Source organism: Fulmarus glacialis, unplaced genomic scaffold, assembly GCF_000690835.1.
Source record: "Fulmarus glacialis isolate BGI_N327 unplaced genomic scaffold, ASM69083v1 scaffold11223, whole genome shotgun sequence".
NCBI classification, from domain to species: Eukaryota; Metazoa; Chordata; class Aves; order Procellariiformes; family Procellariidae; genus Fulmarus; species Fulmarus glacialis.
In genome coordinates, this window is record NW_009204904.1 from 5168 (window position 1) to 24635 (window position 19468).

General features: G+C 39.7%; 1 protein-coding gene and 1 pseudogene across 1 annotated transcript; one reads left to right on the plus strand and one right to left on the minus strand.

Annotated features, from left to right (window-relative positions):
- The first annotated feature begins 4780 nt into the window (after positions 1–4780).
- Positions 4781–11065, plus strand: LOC104074878 (trafficking protein particle complex subunit 3-like protein). Its single transcript, XM_009575174.1, has 3 exons — positions 4781–4822; positions 7954–8051; positions 10942–11065. The coding sequence occupies exons 1-3, from the start codon at positions 4781–4783 to the stop codon at positions 11063–11065; spliced, it is 264 nt and encodes an 87-aa protein (XP_009573469.1).
- Positions 11066–18912: 7847 nt separating this feature from the next.
- On the minus strand, positions 18913–19302 carry LOC104074879 (annotated as a pseudogene).
- Between the last annotated feature and the right edge of the window lie 166 nt (positions 19303–19468).

Here is a 19468-nt window from a genome sequence, read left to right on the forward strand (position 1 = left end):
ACACCATTACACAAAATTAAAAGCGATAGATAAACGTGCTGAAACATCCAGCAGCACTTTGCCACAGCTTTTCTGGAACCTGTTGTTAAGTTCTTGGTTGTTTGGGCAGAGTAGTAGCACATCAAAATCCCAGTGCTGTCTGAACACTGCCATTCTGAAGCTTCATTTTCTCTCAGTATCACAGGATTTTCAATAACTTTTTTTTTTTGTACTAGTGGCATTGTATTTTGAAAAAAATTACCTCCTTTAAATTCAGTGGAATAAGCCCATCAGGCTATTACAGAATTATTTTGAAGATGTGTTTTATAAGAATCTTCCATTATGCCTCAGTTAATTTTAAAATCTCCGATCGATTGCTGCTGAGCTTTCTTTGGGAACCCATGTCTTATTTTGTATTAAGGGAGGAAGGCTTTCCCAAGCATCACTTGTTTACTCAAGAAACACATTAGATGTGAAACTGAAGAGAGGTACAACACTGAAATATTCATAGTCAGCCTAAGGCTGTTGAATGAGGCAATTTATACAATCAATACAACAACTTTGTACTGCTGCATGGTGACTTCTTTGGCATTTGCTTTCATGCTGTGCTGTAAATAATCCTGCTGGCTCATCCTATTGTGGAACAAATTACAGGGTTGGATCCAATTAAAAGTTGGGGCGGCACATCAAACCTTTAAGTACTCACCTTTGCGGAGGAACCCGGAGTTCTGAGGTAGACATTTAGGCTCTTTATCTGGTGCCCAGGAGGAGTTAGGGCTGAGTACAATCCAAAATACCACTACCTGAGGTGACAGCCAGCTTGCCTCTGAGGCAAAGAGATACTTATAGCTCATGTCTGAGGCAAATAGGATACATGGGCAAACCTTAGCCATGGTTTTGCTTGTCATTTTGCAGGGCTCTATCAGCTTGAATTCACTGCTTGAATTCACTAGGAACCTCACTTATGAGAATAAGTGATTTTTTTGAAGAACTGAGAATGGTTTGTCATTTTCTTCTAAAACATGGTTATTCGAAGATATATCACACCCTCCTATCCTCCCATACGCAAGCAAAATTCTCGTTTGCTTTTTATTGAAATAAAGGACCCGTGGCAGAAGGGAGAGTTTGGTTTCAGTTCCCTTCTCCACCTGATCTAGTCAAAACTCACTCACTCATCTCTTTCTTCCAAGAGTTCAGTTATTATTAGTGACGTGGTGTGACTGTGGTGGGAAGAAGCTGTATTCTCCAGCTTTCCTGCATAGTTCTACCAGTTGCACAGAGAGGATTTTGATATTTATTGGATCAGAAAAAGATTAGGATTTTGTAATCTAATGGCCAGGAAAAGGTAGAGAGAAAGAGGGAAATGTTCTTCTATTTTCTGTTTGAAGGTTGCTTCCCGTAAAGTTTGGAGGAGGAGACTGAACCCTGGTATCTCTAGTCCTGCACAAGTGTTTTCATCACTGAGTTAGCAGTCAAAAGGCTGATGTTCTGTGCCTCCTCTAGCTGCATTTTGAGTTATATTTTGCATGGATGTCAAGTCTGCCTGCGCATGTTAGAAAGCCTGCTATGAAAGTACCTGCATGACAGATTTCCTGTGGGAGCATAGGGGAGCTCTGCCCATGTCCTGCGTTCTGCCTGGTCGCAGGTTGGCTTCAGGCTGCCAAGTCATTTTCATGGTCTCTTTGGCCTGGTTAAGGGAGAAGTTCCTCTCCCCTTAACCAGGACAAGCACTGATGAGAAAATCATCAATAAGGTTTATGTTAAGGGAAGAATACAAAGCCATTAATGATTTTTTAAACTTACATCTTTTGCTTCAGAATTCAGCTGTGCTTTATAGGCAAATTTAGATGAGATTTTAGGTGCGATTTTAGTGAGTTTCAGCAGAAAGTAGGCACCTGAATCCAAAAACACCCTCTTGAAGATAGTTCCTGAGATGCCTAACCTAACAAAGGAAGTTTCAGCAGGTCACTCTGCAAACGCTTCCCAGGCAGGGCACTACAGGCAAGGTGACAGCAACTGCACTGCTTTATTCTGAAACATGGCCAAAGCAGCAGCCACACCGGGCTTTGAATAAAAGCACTCATCTGTGATGTGGGAAACCTGTGTTCAAGTACTTTTTTTTCATGTGGCTTCAAACCCCCATCACCTACCTTCTTGTGATTTGAAAGAATTCAATTTTCTGTGAATGAAATATTTAACACATGATCTATTGAGCTGGAGATGGAGAGCAAACAAAAGCCTGATCCTGTATTGTACTAATTTGGACACCCATCTTTTGTGGCAAGTGTAATCTTGTTTTGGCTCAAAGAACTTTTTTAGGTATTTTTTTAGGCATTTGCCATCTAATTCATTATTGGCCTTTATACTGCACTCTGCTCTGGGATATTCGTATCTGGGAGAATCCTTAGATACTGGGCTACTAAAGAGATCATGTGCTTAGCTCTACAGGTTTCAGCTTTCCCATAATAGCTAGTCCACTATAAGAGACAGGGTGCTGGTGCACACCTTTATGCATGCTTTTGAACTTCAGGAGATATTTTGTATTTTTTTTTTTTTTCAGTTTAATGGGAATGAAGAGAACTTGTGTAGTCTAATGCTCAAGCAGTGTACCAGACCAACCTTCTTGGGGCTAAAGGCTAAAATAGTCTCCTGACAAACACGACAGAAAAGGAGGCGGAGGGCAATGCTAACTTCCTCACTATTCAAATTGCCTTGAATTATTTCTGAAAAGCCTATGTTAAGGTTTAAAACAGGTGTCAGATATGTGCGAACCTCTACCCTTTTCACAGGGCTGCAAGTCAGACAACAGTTAAAAGTAAGAAGGTGGTTTTGTTCTGTTCCTGAAGATGTGGATGCAGTCCACCATTGACTTGTTTCCCTCACTGAAGCTATTGAATCCGCAGTTTATTTGGACACACATTTCAGCTTCATTTTCTCAATCATGTGCTAACCTTTCAAAACATAGAACATTCAACCTACATACATCATATTGTATGTGTGAATTTACATGTATACACCTGTGCACATATATATTTTCCAAACAATGCTGATGTGTTCTTACTACGCATGCATTGCACTGTCTGGTCCACAGTGTTCCTTCATGACTCTAGTGTGAATAACGCAGGCTGAAGAAATTCATCCTTGTATTCAGAACTGGATAAAAAAAATGGTGCTCACTTATGGGTAGCCTTAAGCACTTTGTGATGGTTTCACTGCAATTAAATTATGCTAATGAGCTCTTTTAGAGCTGTTTTTCAAAACGCAATGCAGTACACTTTCTTATGGAATATGGGATGTCTCTTGCAATGAGAGACATCTTTGGTGCTTGTCGCCAGTTGGAGACAGTCTGAGAAACAAACCCATCTCAGACTCAATTTAGAAATGCAAGTAACTATCTAGAGAATTGTAATGCCTGGCTTTTATAATTTATTTAAATTTAGATATGGGAAGTACCTTCAATAGGTTCACTTATAAAATGGAGTTGGATTTTACAGGGCCAGAGGAGTGCCTAGAAAAAAATGGAAGAGGCTTATTATATTGTAAAGTTGTCAATACCAGCTCATTCTGTGTAAAATGAAAGCTGTTGGGATGACTATTTTTCCACAGAAAAAGCTGAAAATACTTTTATCTGTCCTATTTTTTGTTGCTGAATTGTGCCATAACTTTAAACTATCAGTTTTTAAAGTAAATTAATCCTTCTTATCCCAAATGAATCACATCTGCTGCTTTCTCTGTATCTGGACTAGTAAATACCTGTAATTTTACTCTAGCACTGAGTCTATTAATTAATTGAAATTTAATAACAGCATGGCATTCAGATGAGGCCATGTATTTTTACCGCCCTTCCTGAGAGGACTCAATCGGACTGTATGTGGAGATAAGTCCTATAAGGAAAGACAGCTACCTGATTCATTTCTAAATTCACTAGTGACCACAGTCTAAATTTATTGCGAATCTCAACTAACAGAATAGGCCAAATTTAACTCAGGTGAAAACAGAAAAAGCAAGCCGAACCTTCCTGGGTGTTCATAGCAGGGATGTTTACAAATAGGGGTTATAATAGGTTAAGAATGATGTAAGATCCCCTAGAAACATTGTTAATGAAAGTGCCATTTGCACAAGCTGGCAGCTGTAGCAGGTACACAGTTTATTCCTCTGGAGTTTGGGTGCTCTAGATCTGTCCTTCCAGCTTTGCAGAAACATGGTGGTAGCAGTCCCCTGTAACCCATACTGCTCCTGCCTAGGCAGACATTAACTCACCAGACTAAAGCAGTCAGAGCTGACAGAAGACTATAGCTCCTTTAAGCTGAAAATGATCAATTTTTAATTAACTTGTGCAGCAGTATCTTGCAATTGTGTTTTTATTCTTCAGAGAGGGAGCTTTTGTTAACTCTCCAAACACCAAAACCTGGCACAAAAAACAGAATGAATTTGCTGTCCCTAAAAACGTAGGACCTGTGATTCTCTTGGGGCTGCCCGGTTTGACTTCCCATGGCTGTTTGCTGTGTATCTGATTACAAATCGTTCTTATGGATGGAGTGGTTATTTATGTTATGTACAGGGGCAGACCTATTGTCAGTCAAATTCCTCCCAAAGGGCTCGGTACACGTAGAGAATAGGAGGAGCATGAGCAGCATTACAGATTGCAGCAAACACATCCCATGCAAAAGGCAGAAGAGCAGAAAGGAGAAAACTTTAGAGAAGTGAAAGAGGAAATGCAGTGATTGAGAGACAACTATGCTGCTTGAGGAAGAAAAGACATAAACTGACAATCAGTTTCATCAGGCGTTACACAAGCAACATGTCTCGGCCACCAGGAAGAAAGCAGGAGAACCACAAAATAGTAAGACATTTTTGTAATGTGCGATTAAAATTGTGCATGGAGTAAGAATAAGCTATTATTGTATTGATGTGTTTTATACAGTCATATTTCTGAATATCCTGAAAGTACTGAAAGGATGGGGATGAGTCTGCCAGTATGAGAGCAGAGGCGCTGGCAGCATTTATGGCTACAGGGGGATCCCCTTGTGAGCTGCCAACAAGCTGCCAGCTATTAAGCAGTGACATAAAAAAGCCTGCCCATAGGACTTGGAGTCTGTTTGACTCTGAGCAGTAATACTGAGATTTGCTCTAGCAACCTTCATACTCTCCAGCTACCTTGACCATGATATGAAATGATTTTCGGGCAGTCTTGCCCTCAACATGAATCCTTGAGGCCAAAACTCTGTTCTTGTTTTGGAGAAAAGAAGCTGTGCCAGCCACATCTCTACCCCATGAACAGTTACAGGAAGAGATGGTGCATCTGGGACCGCAGCATACCTGGTACCCACTGTGTACCTCCTACATAGCAGACCGTCTTCTTTTGGGGGTGATGTTGCGTGAGCAGGAGTCCTTCTTCATCCTCCTAATGTTGTGATTTTTTACGCACAGGGAGTGCACCATCACAGGATTTTCACATCTGGCTTTAAGGCCAAAATATGATTCTTGATGAAACAACGGTAAAACTGTAACCGTTGTCTTTGAATATTGGCTTTGACCATTGATCATATAGCACAGAATTCTATCAAGTAGAAGTTACATAGACCAAAACTTCCTTCTTTTTCTGCACTTCATGTTAATATTCTCCTAAAGCTTCAGCAGTTGTTTTAAATATACTGCATGCAAGATTTCCCCAAGAGGCCTTCTTAAACTGCATGGTCACAAAAATCAGTATTTTGTGCCATTAAAGATACCAGTTATTCTCCTTCTTGTTCTCTGGCAGTGGTGTGTCTAAATACAAAAAATTCAGATAGCAACTTTCCTCAGAATCTCCATCTGTGGTTGAAAATTTCTAACTGTTTAGGAATATTTTACCACAAGTCCAAAAAACCAAAGTGCCATAATGCAGAAATAAGGCCACAGTGGTTTAAAAAACCCAATAATAGTATTGTGTCTTGAAGAGAATATGTTTGCATCTAGAAGTATAATTATGACACACATATCTGTATATATATATGTATAACAAACTGAAGAGAGAGGAAGTTGCTAGTAAGGAAAAGAGAACGTAGACAAGTGTAGAAGACTGATAACAAAAACAAAGTGACTGTCTCGCTCACTGGGCACTTCACTGCATGTTTTTACTTTATCCCTAGTGCTGAGATTCTGAACAGGCTTAGGAAAGATGGGCACAAAGTTTCTGAGATTGGGATCTGTTCAGAAGCACAGGTCTAAGTGCTTAGAGAGACTAATGTTCAAAGATAGCAATGCCAGGTAAGTTTATGTGCCTCTGTGGTTAGATAGTCATTAAATGAAGCACAGAGAGAAGGAGATCTCTGTTCTGTGTTTGGAGGGTTCAATTCCACACAAATATTTTTTCACGAACTTAGAGCCTTAGGGCTCTCTGGATGGTGAATGGTGATTTTTGATAGGAGTTGGGTCAGTGGAGATGTTCCAGAAGACTTTAGGACAATGTTGTGGCAACTTCTGCAAAGGGGACAGAGGTCTCCACTGAAAAAGAAATGGAAGAATAGAATATAATTAAAGTTAGTACGCATAAGTTTATGGACAAAAAATACTCCAAAGGATTGCAAGAATGGCTGATAAATACAATTATGTTGATACAGTATGCTTAAGTTTCTCTAAGGTAACTATCTTATAGACTTTTTGCTGAGACTAGAACAATACAGAACCTGTATGACATCCATTTACTCCATTAAAAACTTGTTAACAAGAATTTGGCAAAGTGAGCAATATTATTGTAAACAGGAGTTATCACCGAGGCGAGTTTAGGAAATGGTTCCATACTACTTACGATTTTGAACAGTGACTTGTTAAAATGGGAACATTGACTAAACTCCAAGCTTTTGAAGCAAAGGGAGCAGGAAGAGGTCTTTCCACCAACCCGTTCTTCCTCTTGTGTGATTTGTTCTATTGTTTTCATTGGTATTCACTATTATTTTTCCACAGGTTATAAACAAAAAGCACCTCTAGTTTGCCCACGTGCCACAGGCCTGTAGCACTTCCTTTAATTAATTCCTGCCCAAGAAGTTTAGTGAGAGTCAACCTCGTCTCTCGCCTGAAGGCCGGCTGCTACTCCTGCTAAATAGAGTCAATTCTGCAGTGCCATGGAGGTGATCTGGCAGGGCAGGGAGGGAAGCTGAAGATCCCAGACTAGTGCTTGTGACAGGACCTGTGCAGAGATATGCCTTTGACCTCTTCAGTTGCTCTCCAAGCTCCTTGGGCAGGCAGCTGTAATCCTCACCCATCCCCTTCATCTTGTTCATGCGGTGGAGCCATACCAACTACATCTTCTGTACTAAGATATAGAAATAATGTCACAATGAGATTGTCCAGGCATTTGGAGAGCTAGTATTGACAGTGATTCAAGTTACTTGTACAGACTGATAAAGAAGGGGAAATGTCAATGGGACTGATTCTTTTCTATTCTGCTTGTTGTTATTCTTTACACTTGTGCTGAATAATAGTATTTTTTCATTATTCTGAGCTAATTTTTTTATTTTTTGGGGAAAGCAGCTGATGATCTGAATCAGATCAACCGTGCCTTTGTGAAGAAACTGAAATTTCAGTGTATATACTATTGTTCCTATTGTAAAAGGACTAATAGCTCATTGCCTCTATTATTCTTCCTGCAACTAAATGCATGTCATTAATCTTGGATGGTGTTTGACAACATTTATCAATCCAGCATATATGCGGTTATAGGATGCAAGACTGCACCTGATGAAAGTAGCTGTATCCCAAGAAATGGTATTTCTGACAAGCAAAATCCCTGTGATCCTACAGACTCAAGTGATGATCAGTTTAGGTTCTGTCACACTTGAACTGTGGATTTCAGTGATTACATGCCCATGGACAAAAGTTTCTTTATTAATGTAAATGTTATTTTTGCTTGCTTTTAATACAGTAGCAGTTCAAAAGTGTGGAAAAGTTTGATTCTAGTTTGCTTCATTTTTTGATTTCTACCTTTTCTGGCAGAGCAGAGAACTTTTTGTACTCACGTATGGGGCTTTGGTAGCCCAGCTGTGCAAGGACTATGAAAAAGATGAAGATGTCAACACCTGTTTAGATAGAATGTAAGTACTGCTTTAAATGTTCAACTTTTATCAATAATGCTATTTGTCCACCTATATGTTACTTTTCAGCTTTATTTCTGTTATCTTAAGAGTTCCAGCACTCTGTCTAGGATTACAAAGATCACGGGGATAAGGTTCAATATTCTGACAATAGCAATCATGCTAATTTGTGAATTAAGATCAACAATTAACTTTTAAATTCTCAGAAGAAAAGTGTCAGGATTGTTTTGATAACATACACTCGTTCCTTGTTAATACTTTGTTACTCTAATTAATAATACAAACTTCTAAATTTCATCTCCTATATCCATGTATTCAATTCCAACTTCCATGTTAACTCTCCTCTTCTATTTCTTCGTACCCAGGTTATTTCAAACTAGGCAAGCTTTTTGTTTCTCACGGGCATTTTCTAGTGAACATGCATTTCTGTGTTCACTGTCAATGTGGCCTTCCAGTGGCTCCCCCTCATCTAGCTACACCGTGGTTTTGTGACTTGGGCAGCTAAGAAGTAGTCACAATTCCAGGGATTTGGCTTAGGTGACTCAGTCAACAGTCAATAGACTCAGTTTTGTAGTCAGTCGCCTTCCCCGAGGGGTGGTTCAGGTGTCTGACTTGGGGGCTCTGAACTGTCCCCTGTGGGGTGGTTCTCTTCCCCACCTCCTGGGTTAAGGCAGACGGGCCTCTTGCCTTTAAAAGATCATAGAGCAATGAGAGAGAGAGAGAGCACAAATGGTCAATGAGGAACTGATTTTCACATGGATAACCTCTTTGGAAAATGAAGATCCTGTCATCCTGACTGAGATTCCTAGGCATTATCACAGTAAAAATAATGATGTTACAGAAAATCAGCAAGAAACAACTTTTGAGCTGGGTAACAAGAAGATATACTAAGATCTTCAGCAGAAGAGTAAGGCTTGTGTTTTCAGGCAAAATTGACATGCAAAATGGATTTACAATAATCACAGTGGACAGAATACCTGACCACTTTACTATTAATCTGAAAGTTTGCAAACAAGTTATAGTCCAATAGCTATCAATGGAAGTGAGTAAAAAAAATCAATGATTGGAAAAAAGAAAAGTAATTTATTTACAAACTAAGAAGGGACAACATCCCTCAGATATTTATTTTATATTCATCTCTCATTCAGCTCTGATGAAAATCATACATTTCAAAAATACATAGCTTCTTTATGATGCTACGGTAGAAATTACTAAAGGGTAGTTTTGAAAGATGGAGACATATTTTGCTCCTTGTGTTTTTATTATTATAGCTGTTTCTATAAAATCTTTTTGGTTTTGCCTTGATAAAGACTTGATAAAATAATGCCATGTTTCATTAAAGCAATATGACCATCTTTACTTCTGTGAAGATGAAAACAGCCCAACCTGAGGAAGAAACCTTATAGATTAGCAGATCTGTGGCAGTTGGCGATAGTATTCTTAGCTCTCTCTCTCTATATATATACACATATATAATCCGTAGTGGGAAGGGTGTTTTTCACTGTACAGTTGCCAAATAGCTGCTTGTCAATTTATTATTCATTTGACTTTGCAAATCTAAGGCATAAGTTGAAAAGGATCTAAGTAGTCTTGTACATCACCAATACATACCTTGCTAACTGCTGATGACATATTTACCAATGTTATTGATATTGATACTTAGGCAATAAATAAATATTTCATTATTTTCTGATGCATGACATACTGCAATTTTAAACTTCACTCTGCCAAAACTACTTTTTGGTCTTGTCATCACATTAGACATCAGATCACTTTTTGGCTTCTTGTCAAAGACGTGCTACAAAATCAGTAAGAAACTCCATGGAGTTCAGGCTGCTTCACTGAGGGTGCAGGGCCTCTGACAAACAGGCAGAGACTGCCAACATCAACATAAATGGAAAGGAAAAATTCCCCAAAAATATTTCTGAGTTGACATTCTTTCATAACATTTCTGTCAATCTCTTTCCAAAAATGCTTGGAGGCATAGCTATTTTGCACACTATGTAGTTATGGACCTTTGTTAATGTGTGAGAGCTAGGAGTGAATATATGTTTTATAAAAAATTCCGTTAACTTCCATCCTTTTTTATTTCATTTCTCTGAAATTGTAGTGTTTTAAAAATAAAATGAAGCTGGTGGTGTACTGAAACTGTATATTAACTAGCAACTTTTGGATTCTTTCTGCAACTAGTAGATGAAGGGGGAAAACATATTAGAAAAAAGACAAAGAGGGAATTGTGGAGGAAGAGCAAAAAATGAGGTGAAGAGCTAAGAGGATAAAGTGAAAGAGATGAGGTATGAGTCCGTTTCCTGTGGGTTTTCCTGGCACCTGAACACTGCAATGAGGGTGCCCAGGATTTGCTGAACTCCATACCCGCCCAGAGGTGAATGCTGTGACCTGCAGGGAAGTTGCTTTGTTATCCTTGACAGAGACAGTGTGAGATGAACTCTGGGGATCACAGAGGAATGGAGAAAATCCAGTGCTATGTTATCCTATCCTATTTTTCGTGACAAAGCAGTATTAATCAGGTGTATTATTTGTACATTATTTATATATTACACTTATATATCTAAGATCTAATATTTATTCATATATGTAAATTTAAATGTATGTATAGAGAATGTGTATATAAACAACACTGATATCATCCTTGCCAGGAGTATCATGCTTAAAGGAGTATGATTCCTTAAATGACTACATGAACAGCAATTCCACTGTGCTGCAAAATGTGGTAGAAAGAAGAATCTAGACCAGCAAAATCTGTTGTCCTCAAAGCCATTCATTTAGGAATATGCAGCTGTTTTGCTGAGAAAGCACAAGAGACAGATTAGGGAGATGGTAGGTGGAAAGAAGTTCCCCATTTTGAATATTAACTTTGTTTTCTCCTTAGGGGATACGGCATTGGCATAAGGCTGATTGATGATTTTTTAGCTCGTTCAGCTGTGAAAAAGTGCCGCAGTTATTCTGAAACCGCAGACATGATTGCACAGGTAAATAAGATTTACATTCTCTAGAGTCTCATCATCTTCAATGGTCTTAGCTTTTCCCTCCTCCTCTTATCAGTTTGCTCCAGAACAGTTACCTACATTTTCTGCTATGTCATGACTGTCCTTATCAAAAAACACTCATCTCCACAATCACACCCGTGCTTCCATTGGGTGAAATACAGCCTTTTCATTATCAACAACTTCATATCAACTAGTAGCTCACAGAAGTTGGCCTTGAGAGGAGACATCAGTTTCTACCTCTGTAGCAGAGTGCTACATCAGGCTGGGAAAAAACAACATTCAACAGAACACAAAAAATGTTATGTTTAGTGAGATAAGAATTTTGCAGATGGTCTTTATAAACCCACAGCGGTAAGTTTACCACAAAGGGTCGTCAGAACCACAGAATTGGTTCACATGGGTATTAGTTTTATATGGGAGTTGAGGACAGCGAACATAAAATGGGATACCACTTGTGAGAGGCTGCCAACCCCTGACCTAAACAGAACTTAAAGTCAGTTGCTAAGCTGAAATTTAAATTATTCTATTCCTAGTAGCCTATGAGGCATTTTGCCGTAGAAGAATTAAAAAGGTTTTTTTTGTTTGCTGCAGCTTAAGCTGATTTCTTCTACTCTTGCCAGAGAATGCAGCAAACAACAAAAAATGATCCAGTTTTAACAACCTTCAAATCATATATTCCCTCACTTTTTTCTTTTTCTAGGAGCATAAGCCTTAAAAATCTCATACAGATCTTAAACTCTGATATTCTTACTCCTACCATCTGAATCTCCTCAGCATCTCCATAATTATCTTAGATGCTTTTTAACCTTAAAATGGTAATACTAGGATTTTCTGCAAAAGGAAGATTCAATGGTAGCAGAGAAGAACTGTGAGAAATGAAAATGAGAGGAACATTTTCCTCACTACCCACAAATCTAATAATAAAATCAAAAAGATAAAATCAGAGTGGGTACTTTCACCTTCTTTGATGGAAATTTCCTTTTTATTGAGTAGCCTTTCACACTACTGTCAGACAAAAAAATCTAGGAGGAAATTTAGTGGCAATACACAGGTTTCTAAAGATGTATTTTTGCCCCCATGGGCAAGTCCGATTTCCTGGGGAGGCTCCAAGAGAAATCCATAGGACGTTCAGCCTCTTTAGACTGCTGAGTCACTGTGAAGGAGGTGGTAGTTCATAGATACTGAGTTAGCTCAGACTAATACCTGCTCAGGTCATGGTGAATGATCCCTTTTATCCTTTATGATTTTCAGCTATGAAGTGTTGCCAGTGAAGATATACCTGGCCTTTCCCAATGGCAAAAATTAACCACACTTTATAACAAAGAACTCTTTGCTAGGTATTCGTTTGTTTTAAGAGGAGAGATCAGGGTATCAGTTAATTGAACTGAGATTCATTTCCATTGGCTCGTTTTAGGAGACAAAAATATACCTGGCATACTTTTTGATTGCTTGAGAATTACCAGCAGCATCAGCTAAATGTGAGCATTATGTTTAACCGCTGACTGCAGAACTGGGAAACAGCAGGCTTTCTATACAATGAACTAAGGCACCAGTATATGCTGGTTATACAGGAGTATCTTAGTAATGTGGATGTTATCAAGTGATGCGTGGTCCTGCTCACATTAACCATGTCAGAAATACCTACATTACATCTGAATGAAACGGAGGGACAGAAGTTATGTTATCATTCCAATATGACAACTGGTGGCCGTCATAGAAATAAAGGACCTCCTTGCATTTGCTGTTGCTGGTAGGGCTATAAAGTGCACATGTGCACAACACACACTTTGGATCTGCCAAAGTTTAAAGCAGAAGCAGGTGACATTACTAAAAGCCAGCCAGATCCCATTAGCTCATAAAAGAGTGGAAACTAAATTTCTTCCTGAAGTAAAGTGTATTTTGGAGTCTCAAATCAGGATGATGTATAACAATGCTCCTCCTTTGGAGGAACTGAGCCGGGGTAGAGGATCCATTGGAGATAGTGAGGGTAGCTGAATGAAAACCATGAGACAAGCAGCATTTCAATCACTGTATTAAAATACACTGTCTCCTTAAAAGAATGATACCAGGCTGCAAAATCACATTTTTGTTCACTTTTATGTTCTTCTTCAGGTGGTATTTGTACTTTATTTTCTCTGGATTTTCACGTACATGCCAGATATCTGGTTTTCTGGGTCTTATTCCTCATGGTTCCCTTATTTACAAATGCTTTAGTACAGTTGAACCATCATTCTTAAGTACGGGGGATTCAACAACAAAATACAGTGAGAAATTAACCATCAAAATAAGGAAAAAGACACTATTTCTTTGCAGGTTGTACTTTAAAAGAGACTTACTGAGAGAAATAAAATTACTTGGAAAGATTGGAACAAACTTTAAAGCACATAGGCTCTTGAAAAGACTATTTTTAGCAAACTAAAAGAGGAGTTCTGTAGCAGGAGTATAACCTTCCTGAGGCAAAAAGTGATATGGAAAGCATTTTCACATTTCTTTGGCAAAACATTTTTTAAATAGTCTTCAAGCACATTTGTCTGAGGCACATACCAACAAAACACATGTAAAATGACCCAGTAAGTAACTGCAAATACGCTGCTGAAGTTATTGGTTCAGAATTACACAGCTGTTTACATGATCTCTTTAACTCTTCAGCAGTAGTGTTCTTAGCCAGGAGAAAGTGCTTAAATACTTAACTACACTAACTCTTCTGAGGTAGAAATCTGTTTGAGGGTGAGTGTGTAGAGTAAAACCAGTTAAAAGTTAAAGCAATTAAAGCAGTTAAGCAGTTCAAGTAGTTAGAGCCAAACGTCCTGTAAACATAGCTGTTATCCTGCAGTTCTCTGGAAAGCAAAGACGTCTGTAAGATCAGGCTGTGGGTGTTCCCTGTGGAAATGGAAAGAGATGAAGCAAAGGAAAAAACATGAAATGAGGAGTACAAAGCCAGCTTGCCATATTAAGAAATAAATACTGGAGAGAAGGTGCACCTAAGGCAGTGACTGAGAGCTTAAAACTTCAACCACTGGTTCAGACTGCAAAGCCTGGGATTTACTGCTAGCTTATACTGGACGGGAGAAGGGCCAGCAAGTTTTGATGATGAGCCAAAGTAAGTCCTTCTGCACTGAGTTCCCATGAACTGGCTCACTGACTTGTCGTGTTGGTGCTGTGACTTTGTGGTTACAGTCAGGATTGAGTAAAAAACAATAAAACAGGCCATGTAAAAGCAGGCTTTCTGCTCACTGGCAAATTGAGATGAGAAAATGGAAACTAATTGAGGAATGGTATTAAGAACAAAGCTTAGCTGAAGAAGTAATGTCCAAGACTGGATTCAGAATTTGGATCTGAGTATAACTGAGGATTACGTTTGAAATGAGGGTGATAATTTTGCTCTATAATCCTACAAAATCAAATTTTTACTTCAGTTCCTCCTCACAAGACCTTGACATCATTGATCTGATCAAAAGAGATGCAAAAAATAAACAGCTTCTGGTTTGAGATCTAATCCTAGAACAACGTTACTTTCTATAGCACAATGTCACCATGCCCCAGGAGGTGTCTGTGTGTGCCACAGGCAGGAGCAGCCGGGCCATACCCTCTGCTCCACAGTGAGCTAGTGCTGGCTCACAGGCTCCATAGCTGTGTTAATACAGTGCTGTGCCTAAGGATATATTCCTCACTGAAAAGCAGTGGCTGGAGAGATGGTCTTTGTTGTGGAAGCTCAGTAGCCCATGAATGCAGCAAACCAGGGCTGGGGTAACGCAACCATGTCACCTCCAAGCCCAGAGCTGTAGCACAAGAGATGTGATTCCCCTTCCCATGGGAGGTCCTGCCACACAAGATCCTTATATATTGACATATGGCCAGTTTGAAAGTCTGACAGAAGCTGGCAGAATTTACGAAGCTGGTAAACGTTGCTTTTCAGATCTCAGCAGTGAGCAGGAAATGCATACAGCAGGTTGCTGTGCTAAGTGGTAGACAGTAAGCTGAAAAATGAAGTGCTGCACTGTAAAGAGTAAAGAATATTTGTGAGTACAGGGAATCAGCAACAGATGGCAAGACCTTTAAAGCATCTTGCTCTTTCCAAACACTGACTGTGGAAAAGTACTAAGAATGAAAAGTATGCTAGCAAAAATATTATTTTGGCTGCCTTTCCCCTTCTAAGAAGATTAATTCTGGTCCTTCATTAATCTTGTTACTATGTAATCTGAAATTATGGTTTCAATTTTTTTAACAGTCTGTATTATCACTTACTTTGCAACATTGCTTATGCATACAATGTTTTGTAGTGAAAAGTCCCCAGTAGTATATAAAGAGACTGATAAGTTAGTGGCCTCCTAAATATTTCAATAATCCTAGACTGTATTTGAGCACCATCAAAATTTTAATGAATTTTGTTCTTGCTACTTGAGAGAGATGGGATGCTGGTTGAGACTTTGAAAAAGAGCAGTGGTACATTTTTAATTCTAACTGCATAGATTTCTTGTTTGACATTAAGCAATATATAATCCCATAGAGTTGCAAGTAACATTTTCAAAAGGGAGATTTTGCTTTCGCTGGGTGTCATTTTGATCTTGAGCCTATGTATAGGTCTAAATAGATATTCTTTTTTCTTCCATTTCATATAGATAGAAATGAGACAGATTTATGGATGCAACTTTCAAAACTGCTCATTCATTTTACTCCCCTGTCCTCTGGAGTCCCAAAGAAAGATTGAGAAGACCTTTGTTTTACTTTCTGAGAAGTTGTGTATGGTAGTTTTAAAGGAATTTCTATCCAATCATAGCCTGGTTTTAGAAACAGTGTTCATATCTATTCATTGAATTACTTATCTATGTACTTAAATTATTTTTTCTGCTGAGACTTTTCTACAATTTTCACTTTATAGCTTTGCAATTTTGCCTTAATTTGGTGCCCCATTGCAAACCAGCTACTGCTTTCCATGCAAGTTCTCTTTTACACAGGAAATTTTAACAATAGATTTTGGACAGATTTGTCATACCGTAATGCAAAGTACAGCTGAAACTAAATTGAAAGCATATGAGGGCCTAGCACAGTTAACTAGTTTTTGTTCTTGTAACAAAGACTTGAAGTTTGACAGAGCAGCAGATGTGTAGCGGAAGAAGAGTTAAGAGAATTTAAATGAGAAAATTGGATTCTCACAGAGGAGAAGAAATAGTAAACTGAGGGACAAAGCACAGAGAATTGAGCAGAAGTTTCCTGTTTATTTGTGTATTCATATTTTGATGGACATCAGAGTTAATGCAAAATCTAAATTTTCCAAGAGAAAATGTTTATTCTGCTGTTTGGGGTTTTTTTCCAGTTTGTTTTGGAGTGTTGACAATAGTCTTTGCCTCTTTCTGAGCTGCCATGGTAGCTGCTGAACTTTAATTCAGGGACAATGTTGATACAAAATGACTTTTGCGATAGCTGCTTGAAGGACAGGACTAAATTTGCCAAAACCAGATTCCAGTTGAAATCATAGGGTCAAACTGGCTTTTATTTTTGTCTGGTTTTATAGAAGTATTCCAGCATCCACATGGCAATTGCATTAAGTCACAGGCATTTTGGTAAGACAACACAGAGTAACACAGCCTTGGGAACGAGGGTCGGTGAGAGACGTAGGCTCCTACCAGGCACATATTTGCAGCACCAAGTGTTCAGCAGCTGCGCTTGGAGGTGGAGACACTCTCAACACAAGTTACCTGTGAACATGAAGCAGGGTAGGGTTGAGGAGAGGAGAATGCACCTTGGTTTTGCCCCTTCACGATAAAGGAGAAGGCCGGGCTGGGAAACACTCCTGTTTCAGATGGTCCTGGCTACTCAGGTGCAGAGCTTTGAGCTTTCTCCTGAGGAAAAGGAGGGTGCCAAAAGCCCAAAGTGGGATCCCTCTGTCCTCCCACTTTCCCTCTGCCAACTATGCTTTTGCCTCTGTGTCCCAGCCCTTATATCACAGTGGAGACCTCATCCTTACATCAACCCACTTGTTTCCCATATTCCTTAATCAGGAACCTACTTAGTGTCCTCCTCTTTGCATCCCTGCTTGCTTTGGTTTTCTGTGGTACCAGTGAGGAAGGAGGTGGAAAGACGGCTTTGGGAAGGGAAGTTTGGCCCAGGCAGTGGGGGCACCCTGTTAGGTGGTGTCTCCTCTCTCCTTGCATGTAGGGAGGAGGTGAGACGGGGCATCCCTCATAAAGAAAGAAAAAAGCAGACAAATGGGAAGGGACGTGTACCTTGGAATTAGGTTGTTGCTGTACCAGGAGAGGAGCCCAGGGAGAAAAATATTTTATATGTATATAAAAACATGTTGTAAGTCTGCTGCAAAGTGGGTCAGCTGGGATAAAAAACTTTAAAACATTTGCTCAAAGACCACAAGTTCTTCAAAACACACAGAGAAGATTCTAAGCAGACAGTGGAATTAGGTCTTGGATTTTATTTTAAAAAAGAGTAATGGTCAGTAAATGCAGATAGATGTTTTTTTTTTTCTGCTGAAGAAGCGCAGTGAGTATGAGAACAGCTGGGCAGAGTACCCTGGTTTGTTGATAAGAGCCTGATTCAAGCAGAGCAAAAATATGATTCTTTGCAGACTCAGGGAGACTGGCAGTAAAATGCTGCATAAAAGCCTGCCCAGTCACCCCAGGGAAAGAAACTTGGCAGAAGCTTTGTTCTCTTTTTATACAGTATTTGCAAAGACTCTGGACACCCCGTGTGAGAGCCACGTGGTGAATTCCAAGTGGGTGAGGTAAAGCATAGGGCTCTGGGGTGAAACGCGTTTGTCAGAAGCACTGATCGTGCAGTCGCCTCACCTGCGTTGCCTGCCGGTTCCTCTTGCTCCAGACACTAAGTTTCCTAAGATATTCAGAAAAATGAAATCAGCCTGCTGCAAAAATATTTTCTTGTCTTAAAATGTGGAATTTCCTTCCAGGCCCTCTGTCGTACACTGGCTGCAGGCCCAGTACAAACAATATTACATAGCTCTACAGGCTACCCCTGGTGCCCAAAACCCACTCAAAACAGGAACTTTATACCTGTACAAAGAGAAATTCTCAGTGGAAGAAGATAATGCCAAGTACTCTACAGAGGCAAAATATCAGTGATGCATTTTCATTATTGTAACAAAGCACTAACAACAACTGATTATGTTTCAAAATAGCATGTTGTTTTTTAACAAAAACACAAAAATGCCGAACCATTTGGTAATTTCAAGTTCTTGGTACCCTACACTTCGACTGTAAGATTTGTCTAAAAAATTGCCTGGCACCTCACTGTCAATGGAGGTCACTGCCCCATGTCCCAGGCAGATGTCTTAGGGACTAGAAGACCGGGGCTGATGGATGTGCCCATCTGTGGCATTCTAGGTGCAACAGGAGTCCAAAGACACTGAGATGCCTTGAGTGACCACTGGTGCCTCAAAACAATGCTATACCTGCAAATGACCTGGAAATGACCTGGAAGCAAACCCTTTACTTTCTGTGGGTTGTCAGAAAACTGCACACATCTTCTATTATTATATTCGCACCTTTTCAATGGTGTTACTTTATGATAGTCTCTTGATTTACATAGGACGAGCATACTAGAGAGCCTTTTACATAGGACATTGTAAAAACCCTCTTGTAGAAGTCATTATTCATCTCTTTTTGCTGTCAGCTCTTGATCCGGAGCCAACGACATTAGTAGAGCATGAACCCTAGGTGCCATGGAGGACTGCAGCCTTTTCACTGATGTAGGGAAATAGAGCAAGTTTGTAACTGGGAGGGAATGTGATGAAGAAGAAAGAGGCCATTGTGAAAAAACATAGAGAGGAAACCAGCTAGAAGTATGCTACATTAGCTAAATATAAAAAAGCTGAAAATATATTTGATCTATGGTATTTCCCTTCTGTCTCCAAAGTCCAGCATTGTCTCTCTTTCCTCATTGATTTCTTTCTGGCCTTCTTCAACTAGCCTGTGAATTGTGCTATAATGCTGTTTGCTGCTGCTGAAAGAGTAGAGCTGGGAAGCATCTTCCCATGCCTGAAAAGCTGGCAGGGGAATCGCTTCTGGTTCCTTGTTCTCAAAAAAGCACTTCAGGTTCCTCTCGCTCAGCTTGGTGGCATACAGCTGGAAAATCTGCTCCAGTTGCTCCTTCTCCTTCTCTGCGTACACCCTCCAGAACATCAGCTGGAGGTGGCTGACTTTTGACTGGCAGCTGGCACAGCAAGTGGTTAGCAGGGAGAGAAGAGCTGTGGTAACTATCACACACCAGCCTAAAATCTGGGAAAACAAAAGAAATGAGTTTCAGGTTAAAAAGGCCCAAGGGAAAATGCCACTTAAATCAAGAGTGTCTGACAGAGCGACTGCACTTTGTACAGAGGGCCTGCGCTCCTCTTGGGACCCTATTGTGGGCGTCTCTCAGCTAGAACTCAACCTGGCCACTGTC

Bases quoted from the DNA above. Each gene is read 5' to 3' on its own strand.
- LOC104074878 (XM_009575174.1), top strand. From the start codon at position 4,781: ATGTCTCGGCCACCAGGAAGAAAGCAGGAGAACCACAAAATA. The intron at 4,823-7,953 runs GTAAGACATTTT...CTTTTCTGGCAG, and splicing joins AGCAGGAGAACCACAAAATA to AGCAGAGAACTTTTTGTACT. The intron at 8,052-10,941 runs GTAAGTACTGCT...TTTTCTCCTTAG, and splicing joins AACACCTGTTTAGATAGAAT to GGGATACGGCATTGGCATAA.